The 13,685-nt window shown below is 41.8% G+C and overlaps 1 protein-coding gene across 2 annotated transcripts in view; it reads right to left on the reverse strand.

The window, feature by feature from the left end:
- Positions 1-6,185: 6,185 nt before the first annotated feature.
- The window catches only part of LONRF2 (LON peptidase N-terminal domain and ring finger 2), a 60,059-nt gene continuing 52,559 nt past the window's right edge, over positions 6,186-13,685 (reverse strand). Inside the window, exons 11-12 of one of the 2 annotated variants that reach the window (XM_084844413.1) lie at positions 12,835-12,984; positions 6,186-9,939 (exon numbers count right to left, since the gene is read on the reverse strand). In XM_084844413.1, coding sequence (XP_084700539.1) covers positions 9,781-9,939; positions 12,835-12,984 — 309 coding nt within the window. In that variant the 3' untranslated portion in view covers positions 6,186-9,780. Of the gene's footprint in view, positions 9,940-11,029; positions 11,241-12,834; positions 12,985-13,685 lie in introns of those variants that run through there. The other variant, XM_084844414.1, reaches the window with a different exon arrangement.

A 13,685-nucleotide genomic window follows, 5' to 3' on the forward strand; every position in this document is an offset into this window, starting at 1 on the left:
CGAAAGGAAGTGGGGCCGACCAAGGGAAAGATGGATGGATGATATTCTGGAGGTGACGGACTCGACCTTGGGGGAGCTGGGGGTGGCGACGGCCGACAGGAAGCTCTGGTGTGGGCTGGTCCATGAAGTCACAAAGAGTCGGAAGCGACTGAACAAATAACAAGCTTTCATGGACTTCAATCTGCAGTGACCTGTCCACTTTCCTCCTGGGCTCATAGTTAAACTTTGAGCCCTATTTTGTACCTTGTGGTAATCCCTCAATATGGGAGCATGCAAAGAGAAAAGCCAGTCACTTAGAGCTTAACTTCTCGCTTCTGTTCCATCTGGCCGAGAGTGGGGGCTGGGGAGAGCCTTGGGTGTTAAACTGCATGATTTCTTCTTGCAGGGAAGACTGATATTCTCAGCCACATGAAGCTTGGCCATACTAGTTGGTTAGTACCTAAAATGCTAAACTAATCTTCGTCATTTGTTCTGAAAATATATGGGTATCTATGTGGGCCTACTGCCATTGCACTGATGATGATTCCTACTTGAAGAGGAGCAAATACCCCTGCTTCAGAATGAAATACTAGATACCAGAGTATTGGACTGGGACTCAGGAGATCTGAGTTCTAGTCCCCACTTGGCCATGAACCTCAGTAGGTGACTTTCAGTCAGTGACTCTCAGCCTAACCTACCTCACAGGGTTGTTGTGAGGATTACTTGGAGAGAAGGACAACCATGGGTCCCTTGTGAGAGGAAAAAAGGCAAGATATAAAGTGGTCCTTCTCCAGGAGCCCCTGCTAAAGGAAGTGAGGCGGGTGACTACCAGGAAGAGGGCCTTTTCAACTATGGCACCCCACTTGTGGAATGAGCTTCCCAGAGAGGCTCACCTGGCACCATTCCAGGTGAAGTTGAAGACCTTTGTATTCTCCCAGGCATAGGGAGAATAACATTTTAGTTTTAGCTCTGTTGTTTTCAATCTGCTATTGTATTTTAAATCTCTGCTTTGCTGCTAGGTTTTATTCTGGTTGTACTTTCTATACTGTAGTGTTAAAGTTTTATATTTTACATGGTATTTTATGCTGTATTCTATGGGTTTAATTTTTGTGAGCATCCCAAAGAGCTTCAGCTATTGGGCAGTATAGAAATGTAATGAATAAATAAATAAATGTGATAATAAAGAATAAAATAAATAAAAGAGCAGAGCCTTCTGACAGAACAACACACGCCCTTTAGTGTTCTCTTAATCTGATATGCTTTAGTATTTTCTCTACTGCTTCTTAGGGATGCGCAGATAACTGCTACTGCCATCCTGATCCAATTCATAATTAATCCAGGCACCGTGGACCAATTATGAAGACATCTACTGGCCATTTGAAAATTAATTCAGTTTTCTCAGATGAATGACAATAAAATAATCTTAAATTTATGTACACCCACCCTGTATGTACACACCCAGCCTCTGTGCCCCATGATGCCCAGATATCTGAGGCATACCACCACTATCCTACGCACATGGGAATGACAAAGGATTCCTAGCACCTGGTAACATCATTGGGGTGTGATTGGGATTAGCAACTATTCTTAGAAGCCACATCTACTCTATTCTTCTGTGTATACTGAAGTCTCCTTGCCCTTCCCCCCAGATTCTCTGTGGGAGCAACTGGTATGGGGAGGGCACAGTAAATCAATAGGCCGTTACACACCCAGCAATACCATAAGGCAGCCTTCCTCAACCTGGTGTCTTCCAGATATTTTGGACTTCAACACCTATGAGCCCCAGCCAGTATGACCAATGGTCAGGAATGCTGGGAGTTGTAGTCCAAAACATCTGGAGGGAGGCTACCATAAGGGCTACAGAAACATTAGAGGCCCATTTCAGATTGCTTCAGATTGACCTATTTTATTTCTTCTCCCTTTCCAGTTGGTTATGGTTATAGTCACAAGGGTATGGCAATAGTATAAGTTGTCTGCAATTTTTTAAAAAGAAGAGGTGCTGATAAATCAACTCCCAACCCAGGGTGACAAAGAAAAACCAAACCAAACCAAACCAAAATATCCTACAGGCCTTACCCTGAAACAGCTTCCACAGAAGGTGCCATTTTCATTTTTACTTTATTTTTTCCCTTGAACCTCCATTGTCATTAAATAAAACAAGAACTCAGAATAAGGGTGCATGTTTTTATCCCCACCCCTCCTCAAATGCAAAGTGGACCCAGTATTGCCCCAATGCATGTGAACAAGGAAAAGGCAATGCTCATTATTACTTACAGAAGGGGGGAGAAACCTCCCAATATTTAATTACAATCCCTATCATCCCTGACCATTGGCCATGCTGGGCTAGCTGGGAGTTGGAATTCCAACAACATCTAGTAGATCCCTATCCCTGACTTACAGAAAGACAAGGAACAGCAGGCATGTAACAAATTTCTGTAAGGACCAGAAGCAAAAAATACCCAGAACAGAAAAAAAGGACAACCTGCAACACAGACTCTTCCTTAGCCATTTCATTTCAGGATTTGCAATGCTGAATCAGTCATGGCATCATGACCAAATTATAACCATGGGTTGCATCCAGACCAAACCACAGGGTGGATCCAGACTCTGCCTTCCATGAGAGAAAGGGACCTTCTACAAGACAAAGGTCTCTACATGCCCTTTACATGTCCCTCTACCTGATTTGGGGGGATCCCCTAAACCCCCACACACATCACAGCAGGATCTCATGATGCTTGCACAACTTTTCAGGGACTGGAGGGGCTAACATGGGAAGGTCACAGGGAAGTCCACTTCTGCAAGCCCAGTTGATTTGGCATAAATTTGGACTCAGCCCCATGTTTTCAGTGTTAAATTGGAGCTCTAAACCTCTAGAATTGAGTAGCCATGTGTTCCGACTCAGGGATCAGGATAAGGGGCTCTGAACATACCTCTGACCTATGCTGGTATTTTTGAAAAATACCATATATAGGAATTTCTTCCACTGTCCCATCAAACATTTCACACTGATCATGATTTCCACAGACCACTGGATAAGATGTACTTGTCTGAAGGGCAGTTTCTATACTTCAGAACAGTCAATTGTATTATATGCTCAAAACTCAGGAAGTTAAAATATTAAGGGTGCAATCCTATGCATGTTCAGACAGAAGAAAGTCTACAACTCCCAACATTCCCCAGCCAGTCATGCTGAGTGGGGAATGCTGGGAGTTGTAGGACTTTTCAGTGTCTAAACATGCATAGGATTGCACTCTAAATTGGCCAATAACGGGCTGCATTTTCAACCTATGTCTCTACCTGCCCTATTTCTCTTGATGCCGTTACCTGATCTATTCCGTTACAAAAGGCCAGAGGAAGTTAGAAGTTGTAGCCAAGTATATTTTCAAGAGATTTTAATGATACAGGGGAGGGGGCGTGTCGAATTGTTTGAGCAGTTTTAGAACTTTTTGATGAAAATACGCCAATGGTATTTGCTGCTTAAAAGATTATATAAACAAGATGCAAAAGTATTAATATTCCATACGAGTAATTAATTCTAGACCTGCAAAGCCACCGTTGAAGGAACAGCTACAGAACTATTAGGCCTACTAGTTAAGATTTCATGTGGAGGTCCCTGCAGTTCAGTGACATGACACATAAACTACAGCTTTCCTACATGTGTGGGTGCTTAGAGGAGACTTCAATCTGCAAACGCGGATTAACACTAAATACTAAAAAAATCTTCAGGATAATTTAAGTGACACACAGGTTACTGGATATGCATAACAGCCCCCTTTAAAAAAAAATAAAGTCAACTAACATGTTTCTGATCGTTAAAAACATATAGAACATCAACTTGAGACCAGCCATTGAATCTTTCTATGGGGAAGTTGCCCCATTTTGTGTAAAGCCACCAGAAATAGGAACATGCCATGCCATGCCCTTCCTTTTGCTGACCTTCCCCTAAGAGTTCTCTCTTCTTCCATTAGCTGTAACATTGATAGTCTGTGACGGTTTCCTCTGCAAGGCAATTGCAACATGCAGCAAAAAGATGGGCAGGGCACTGACGTCACCAAGTCCTTACAGCAGAGGTGGGCCATATTATCAGCCAAGGGCCACATTCAGTTCCAGAGAAGCTCTCATGGGTCACATTCCAGTGATAGGTGGGGCCAAAAATACAAAAAATACCAGTGTGTGATTAGAGGTTTGATACAATAGCAAGAAAGATCACATAGCCAATTACAAATGGGTAGGAAAAATAAGGATTAGAATCCTCTCTTCATGCCTCCTAGGCAGCATGGTATTTACCAAGAAGAGAGAAAACTATCAGATCCATGAGAATCTTAAGTCTAGTCCATGTATTAGCTTAAAGCTCCTGCTGCCAGTAAGTGAACCTTACGAGAGGCATTTCAACCCTTTAGAATGGGGGAAAAACCTTCACAAAAGCCGGGAAACCACCAAATGATGGTGATTAGGGGGAAAGGGGATGGGGCCAGGGTCCTGGCCATCTTGGGAATCCCAGATGCTTTGGGAATGCAGGAGGCCTGAATTTGGCCCCCAGGCTTGAGGTTGCCCATCCATGGCTGACAGTAGGTTAGGAAGTGGGGGAGGGGGAACAGCTTTTGACAGCTGCACATCCCTCAATCTAAGAGATGAAATATTTTTTATAACCTTATTTTCAAATATTATTGTGTCCCACATTTTATAAAGACAGCTCTAGACCAGCATTTCCCAACCTGGTAAGCTTGAGATGTTTTGGACTACAACTCCCTGCACTCCTGACTTTGGCCATGCTGGCTGAGGGTGCTGGGAGTTGAAGTTCAAAACATCTGGAGGGCACAAGGTGGGTAAGGCTGGACTAGACTTAAGATTCTCATGGATCTGATAGTTTTCTCTCTTCTTGGTAAATACCATGCTGCCTAGGAGGCATGAAGAGAGGATTCTAATCCTTATTTTTCCTACCCATTTGTAATTGGCCATGTGATCTTTCTTCCTATTGTATCAAACCTCTAATCACACACTGGTTTTTACCCCTTACTCCCACTATTCACTGAATGACAACTCTTATCCATTGGTTCATATAACTGGGGAAACAGTTGCAAAGATCCCGCTCCTGCTCCTACAACTTTGCCTTGTACTTTATTCTGACCATTTACAGCATACCCATAATTATGGATTATCTGAATTTAAAAAATGATTAAAATTCTGCACCAGGAGAACTCGCATTCTGCAATAAATTATGCGAAGTACCTGTACGTGAAATATACCTTCTGCAGTAAGTCTGAGACGACCTCCCAAAATATTACTGCTAATCAAAAAGTGTTTGCATTACACAGATTTTGATGCAGTCAACGCAAGGGAAAGATAACACACTTTCTAGCTGGCTTTAGGTTTTAACTAGTGGTTGAGAAGTACTTAAGAGATTAAGAAGAAAAACATGCTTAAACAAAAACCACTCTCAGGCCCAAACTCACGTAACACTCAGATACACAATTCTTTCCCCAGTTTGTTCTTTTAATGCAACAGAGAGTTAGAGGGCTGGCCCAAGACATTTTGCTGCCCAAGGCAAATAACAAAATGGTGCCCTCTCCTGTTCCATGTACAAAAGCTGACTGGACTGTTTCTTCAATACTGTTGATGGGACAGCATCTTCCACTGCACCTGAAGACAACAGGCTAGCTTAGGGGACACAAGAGCAGGTTGCTTGGCATACTGCTCTCTCCTTCAGTGCTTTGCTGCATCTGCTGCCTGACACAACTGCTTCCCTCTACCTACTGGTAAGGCCAGCCCTAGAGAGCAAAAAGAGCAGTGGGTGGGTGGGCTGCTTAACACTTCCCCCTTTATGTACTTTCCTTCCCCATTATGGCAGAGAAAGTAGCTGGGGAGGGGGCCAATGTGATTTTCAGCAGAAAATGCTTGGAAGAGAAAGGATGAAATAGCTCCTTCCGCTACACTCAGGGACGGTTCACACAACACACTAACCCACACTCAGTGGTTGAGTGTGAGTTGTTTTGAACTGTGGGTTGTTTGTTGAACCGCTGGTTAATGTGTTGTCTGAACCCAGTACGTGGTGCAGTGGGGGTGATCCCCCCCACTGATCGTGCAAATCTGGCCAGTGACTTGGTGCACAACCTAACGCTAGTGGGTCTTTCAAATGATGTGCATGCATTTGACTCCTGACAAAGCCTTCAGTGTTATCTGAAATAAAGAGTTCATAAAAGACGTAAGACACTTGTAAACTGAATTTATTTATTCCAAATGTCACATAAATACATTTCCCCATGAAAATTCCAAATATACATGAAATGAACATTGCAGCAATATTTTAAAAAAAAGGTTTGGCTTTGTTTTATGCAACAAGAAGTGCCAAACATGGTTGTAACACATACCTGTCTTTTGTTTTCTTTTACTAAGTACAAAAAGGCGCAGGTTAATAATTTATATTTATACATATGTACACATACACCCATGCGCACACGCGCACACACACACACTTCAACTAGCTTCAAAACAGAAGGATTTTGTTTCAAGTTTTATCTACATAAAATATGCTTAAAAAAACGAAACACAACTGGTCATAACCTCCAGATCTGGTTTTTGTGGTGCTTTGTTGATACAATCATTCCAGAGCTGCAAAATTAAGGCGCTACCAAACACGAGGCCTTCAGTTATGCAAGGCATTGTATGACTAACGCATACAGCTTTCTGAACACCTTTGCCATTTATTTTCTTTGAAAATTAACTGCAGCACAAGCCATAGGAGCAGAAATCTGCTGATTATCACCTCACTGGAGTCACAAAGCAATCTCAGTGACTGAAAAGAAGGACATTTAAAAGCAGCAGATAAAAGGCCACAGTAGCAAACTGGTATGGTTTGTAAAACTGAAGTGATTGAACTTCACCTGCAAAATCTATTTATTATTTAGAAGCCTTATATAGCAGGCATAAAGGTTTTTGCATGTTTGCTTTTTATAGAGGCGGCTGGGATGCCCTCTCCTTGTTATACTCAATAAAACAGGTCTTGGAACATTTTTCTTCAAGACTTTTTGAATTATAGATATCCTAACCCCCAGTTCTCTAAGTTGCCAGACCAATCTGCATAAGAGAAAGAAAAGAGGTTTTAAAATTCTGGCTTTCATCATATACTTTTAATTAATGTGTCTGCTCACTTAACAGACTAGGATTGTTAAAAGAGCAGACAATCTGATCTTTAATTTTAAAGTGTAAGGGTACCATGCTGAAGACTGCCAGAAAAGTCCTCCACTGAATACAGAACACCAGATATGAATATCAGAGATATTACAGAGCAGAGGTGGGTAACTTGTGGCCTTCTAGATGTTTTGACATACAACTCCCATCATCCCTCACCATTGGCTATGCTGGCTATGGCAGATGGGAACTGTAGGTCCAAACATCTGGAGGGCCACAAGTTGTCCATGCCTGTTGTAGAGAATAGAATCTAACAACGAATAGTGCTGAAACAGCAATTTAGTGGAAAAAAATAGTTTATCCCCAATAGCTGTGTTACTTTAGCTATTAATAGAAGAAAAAACACACACAAAGACAAAGAGGAAGAAAACATTAGATGCACTCAAAATCTGCAAGAGGAATATTAAGCCAGTCCAGACAAAGGTATTGTGAAAAAGGATGAAGATGGTCCAAGTTCCCTGCCAAAAATTAATGAGGGCACATTTTGAAAAAACTTACTAGATCATCTTGGAAGCTTTTAAAGTCCAGTGGATTAACAGGAAGACAGTTGTGTTGGGGAAAGTATGATAGCACCCAGGGAATGAGACCCTCCAAGACCCTCCTCTGTCTGGCTTTTATGCTACCTCTCTCATAAATAGTTGAAGAAAAAACATACTATCTACAAACTCTGGTAAAGGTAGTAGAAACTGCAGGAAGGCTATGGTAGAAATTATTAGATCATCTGTTGCAAGTTATGCAGTTTACAATTAAAAGAGTAGTCATGGGTCATTATTTAACTACAAAAGGCGAATTCAAGGTAGAGGCAACTACAGTACATTCAGGGCATGTTGATCAGTTCCTAGGAAACCACTACTGGCAACTTCTTACAAGATACTTTTGACAACCATCTAATACCACTCAGACTACAATTACTACTACCAAATAACTCAGTCAATCAACTTTTAGATGATATTTCTTCCTTAATTCATGTGCAAGTGTTTACACCTGTGTCTAAAGAGGACACACTTTTTATAATTTAAAAAGGAGGCACTTTTAAAGTATTTTAGTATTGCCACTATTTTCATCTTGCCAGATTATCTGCACATGAATCAGTGTCTTTCAGTTTCCCTTCTGTCTGTGCAACATTCTGAGATTTGAAGTAGTGTTATTTTCCCCTCCTGTTAGGACAATTATTTCTAAAAACTTGAAGATCTCAGCAGTTTGCACTGGCAACACAGTTTTACTGTTTCATGCTTACTGTCAAAGTTTCTTTCTGATAGGCTTACCATTTTTAAAAAGTTAACAGGTACTAAGACATCAAAATACAGATATATTTACAAAACCAACAACAAATTGAAGGTAACACCTGGTTTAAGCTTGCATTGAAATTTGCCTTTACAGGGTTCAATTTGTGCCTCCTCTCATGTTGTCACCAAGGACAAAGACTCCAAGCACAGACAGTGGTCGGTACATAACGAGGAATATTAATGTTTTGGTTTTTAAAAATGTGCTAACAAACATTGTTCCAGTATAACAGGTTAGGCTGGCATGGCAGTTGTGAGTAGAGGTGGAAACTGTATCTTACCTGTTTTTACAGAATTAACATGAAAGATAATTTGAAGTGGCAATTCTATTATCACAACAGCCATTAGTAATCTAACCACAGAATAGCTTGAAATGAACCAGAGTTCTACAACGCAGCTCAACATGCCCAAGTGTTCCAATGGCAGAGAAAGGCATCCTATGCACACACAAAATTCCATCTGCCATGGAAGGGTATAGGATCCATATGTGCACAGGACTCAAGGTCATAACCACAGAGGATTGGGCCATCCATAGGTAACTTTTCCCATTGTAATGCAAGTTTCCTGAGGTTATTCTGATATATTTTTGAGAGGTGGGGCAGGGCAGGCACACCTAACCTTCCCAGATATATTTTGAAATATTCTTCCCATTACACACAACATGCACATAACAAACACAAGAAACTGATTCATTATAATCAGCCATGGTGCTGTTCGGCAGCTACTCTTTTGGACACGACATCCTCGGAAGGGGAACACTTTGTCCAGGAAAACCCATTTTGCTTCACAGATCAATAGTTTTGTCAACATGCTTCAGTTAAACGATTGTCCTGTCCTTCAGTCCCTGTTGTCTTTTGTGGATTCTTCTTTTAGAGGATAAATTGGAGAATTTCCCTTCATCCAGCTACCTCTAAGGAATATTCCAATAATGCATATTCTCAGTTTCTAATCCACTGTTCCGAGTTCTGTTCTGTAGTTCTTGCTACAATAAAACACCTCAGTTAGGACATTGGGGATGTTTTAGGGCTACTGACTCAGTTGTCTCCTCATGATAAATAGACAGTTGATTACGAGTAGTAATTCCACATAGTGCCTGCAACTACTATTGGTTATGTTGCAATTGTGGCAAAGCTTCCAAGAGGCTCAGATTTCTCCAGGACAATAGGCACAGAATACTTGGTTAACTACTGGGTAGAGTGTGTGCAAAGAATGGTGAAAGCTTAGATGAGATCAGTGTCATTAAAAGGGAAGAATTGTTCAGTCCCCAACTTCTTTCTTATGAGCATCTGCAACCAGTTTTTATCAGCATCTGTTCATAAATAAGGCTGTGTCATCTGGGTCTTTTGCGTGTCACGAATATTAATACACGTCGTATGGCAATGAGACGATCTTTAAGAGAAGTCATGGCAAGAATGGCCAATTGGGCCCGGTTCTCTAGTGGCAATACTGCCAACAGCCACCAGTACCAGGCTGGACCACTGGGATTACTCTGCAAAGGAAATAAACATAAACAGTATATATTTATACATGTTTTTATAGGAAAATCCAAAAGAACGGCACCCTGCACTATTCCCTGAATGCCAAGGCTGACAATAGACCCCGCCCCCCCCAACAGTACCGCCTTTTCGGAAGCTCTCTGCTACTAGCTTGATCTTTAAACCACGGACAAAATTATATCTAAAAATAACGGGGCCACAACAGAAACAGATGAAAGCACTCAAGATTTGTTTGAGAACTACAGTATACCAGTAGCCTTTGGTATATTGCAATACTAAACAATTCATTTGAACATGGCTTCATTATTTTAAGGGACTGAATGTTGATCTAAGTCCCATCAGCTACCATGTTTAGGTTGTTAGCCCATGTGGGAGTCCATGTATTTGGCACTGTAGAAATGGGCAGTCTTGCACAGCTGCTGTCCATACAAGGGGAGGAACACTGCTGGAGCAGATTTTTCCTGGGCTGTATTATCCCTCCTTTAATTGGAATTGTTTTTTCCACTCTGGCTTTGAGCAATTTTGAACAATAAAAGCCAGTGCAGGAACACAATGACCTTTTCAGGCAGATTTGCTCCTTTTTCAATTTCCAGGAATGTCTTTTGCTCACACTAATATTGGGTTAACCTGCTACTATGAGTATTTCAAGTTGCAGATGCAAGTACTGAAGTAAGATCTATGTTACTGTTTTAATGGAGTGGTCCAGCTTGGTGATAAGGCCGTAATTTCACCATGTACTGGCACATAAACTGTGGTTATAGTCTTATAAATGGTAATGCAAAAAACAGACCAAAAAACAGATGCCCAAATGCCTATCTGATATATCAGTCTATGTGAGCAAGTCCAACTATGACTCAAATGAGGAATAATTTTAACATCTTAATGCAGTCTCAGAGATTTTTGGGGGTGGCAATAAGAAATTGAACAACAACAAAAGACAGTTCTGGTGTTTCAAGGTTGTTTGGTGTATTTTTTATAAATCCTAGAGGCAACTGAGAACAGAGTACAGCTTAATATAAAAGCTACTAATGTATATTTCAGGATGAGGGTGCAGTATCTTAAAAAAAAATCAAAATACAGACTGGAGGTAACACTTACCTCAACTTTACAGCAATACTGCTGTCACCCTGAAATCCTGATCAACTCAGGGGCTACAGATTATGTAGCATAGCATCAGTAGTGAGAGAAACTTGGGAGTCTCAAAATGGCTGCTGGGGAAAGCATAAGCCATGCTTCTGCTGCTTTTCCATTCCAAATTACCTCCTCCCAAGGCAACTTTATGTATGCTTAGTCCCTGTAATTGGACAGGCAGGTGGAAAAGGCTTGTTCCATGTCTATCTCCTTGTCCCCTTGATAAATTTATTGAATTTATCATTTGTACATTTTAGTTCTGAGAATTTTGAATTTTTTGAGAGAGGGTAAAGCAAGGGCAGGCAATGTGGCACCCGTGGGCAGCAGTTTCTTACTGGCAACTGGGATCACTTCAAAGGCAAGTGAGGGCCTTTAGCAGCTCCCACCTTCTTTTCCTATGAACACCCCTGGGCCACATGTGGCGCTCCGAGACATCCTCAGGAAATGACTATGGAGATGGCTGCAGTCAATGCCTTCATCTGCAGCGTGCCCATTTCGTGGAGGTGCCCAGGACATTTTCTCAGTTTGCCAAATGTGCCCACGGGCCCAAAAAGGTTGCCTACCCATGGGGTGAAGTGACATATTTTGTCCTATTCCATGCTATGGCACCATCCCTAGATATCTATTGGGTTTATGGCAGACCCTTTAAGATAGGGGCGGGCAACCTTTTTGCCCCCAAGGGCCACAAGTGGCAAAAGGTTGGGAGCCACGCACATGCATGCGCACACACGCACATTGTGTGGCAATTCCTACCCTGCATCTTGGTGTGTAAGGACAGGGAAGCTTAAACTTCCCCTCCCTGCATGCTGAGAATCCTCTGAAAGTGGAAACCACACCAGTGAAAGCCAGCGCTTTCTCAGCTTTCAAAGGGTCTCCTTGCTGGGATGGAGAAGTGCAGACCCTTCCCCACCCCAGCAGGGAGAGACTGCACTCTTCCAAGTGGGGTGGGGGGAGCATGATCTACCTGGGATGGAATAGCTGGGGAGGGCTAAGAGTAAGGCGGGGACACGAATCTTCTTTTCAGCGTTTTTGATATACATACATGTTTTGTATATATCCACAACAATGAATACATATGAAATTCATATATATGAAAATACCACTTTCTAGCAATTATATATAAGCTTCAACAAGCTTCAACAAAAACAGAACAGATACCCAAATAAGTATCCATTTGAAGGTGGCGTCTACATGTGGGCAGGGACAGCAATTTTGGATGCATGAGAGTCTCTGGGGAAGTGAGGTTAAAGCTTCCTCGCCCCCCTTCCCAGCAATCCCAATGCAGATTGCTTGCCGGGAAGAGGGGTTAAAAACTCCCATTTCCAGTGATCCTAATTAAGATTGCTGTCCACACACTGCTAATAGCATTTTGTGGGAACAGTGATCTTTCCACCACTGCCCAGCTGACAGCTGCTCACCTGGGTGGTGGGGAAAAATGGGCTAGACTCCCAAGGGCTCAGTAACACACATAGAGAACAGCTCAGAGCCATATATACCTGTACTGTAAGAAATGTTTTGGCCCAGGGAAAGCAGTTCTCATAGACCCTATTCCCATGAACATCCCCCACCCCTCCAGTTAATTCCCCACTTGCCCCCAAATCTGCCACTTGTCCCATACACACCAGTAGATGGGTGAAGTGAACTTATGGCCAAGCCACCAGGAAAAAATGGATTCCCTCAACTTCACCTTCTCTGCATTCCTACATGCCCTAATCCGTGAACATCTCTTAAAAGCAGACATGTGATGTAATATTTACCTGTGGCTCACGTTCTTTCCCTGGCATTGGCCCAAAGTGGTTTAGAATTTGTGCTTTCATGTTGTCTTTAAGAGAAGTAAACCAGGCAACAGCTTGATCATAGACAGAATCATGAAGGTGGACAAGTTCTTCATACTCTGCCCCTTCAACCTGGTCAGTGGATGAAAATTGATTCAAAATTAGATTTATGTCACATGGAGCAGGCATGACAAAAACAATGCAAATATTACTTTAGTTTCACTTAATGGAGAACAGTTTAGCTACTTTTTACAAGTTTTAAGCATGGTACTTGATTTCTGCACTAAGAATCTGGAGCAAGAGATCTACAAGGAGGGGGGCAGTGGACAGTGAAAGCTCCCCACCCCCGACATTGGAGCCACCAGCCTCCACCAGTGGAAATTGCCAGAAGTATCTCTGCAAGCAGTAGTGCTACAAATGTGCTCCTTCAAAGTGAAAACAGAGATCCTTAACACAGTGCATACATCCACCACCTTCTTTTTTTATATTATGTGTTCAGCTATTGGGTGGTATAGAAATGTAAGAAATAAAGAAATATTAAAACTTTTACAATTAAACAGTGCTAGTTCCCCATTTCACTCAACAGAATATGATAAAATACAATAAATGATTCAGTAGCAGAGCAAACAAGCTATCTTCACATAATGTGTGAACCTATGATTACCTACGATTTGTTACCCTATGATAACCTACAATTTGTTGTTAGGTTAACTCTGGGTTGTTTAACCTATAAGCAACCCAGAGTGTCCAGGTTTGGACAATATCCTAACAACCTACGAATGGGGCATTCATAGATTCTTTATGCAAACTGGAAGCAACTAATGCACAGCGTG

This window comes from Heloderma suspectum, chromosome 3 (assembly GCF_057233095.1).
Source record: "Heloderma suspectum isolate Gila_16-S chromosome 3, 16-S_ref, whole genome shotgun sequence".
NCBI classification, from domain to species: Eukaryota; Metazoa; Chordata; class Lepidosauria; order Squamata; family Helodermatidae; genus Heloderma; species Heloderma suspectum.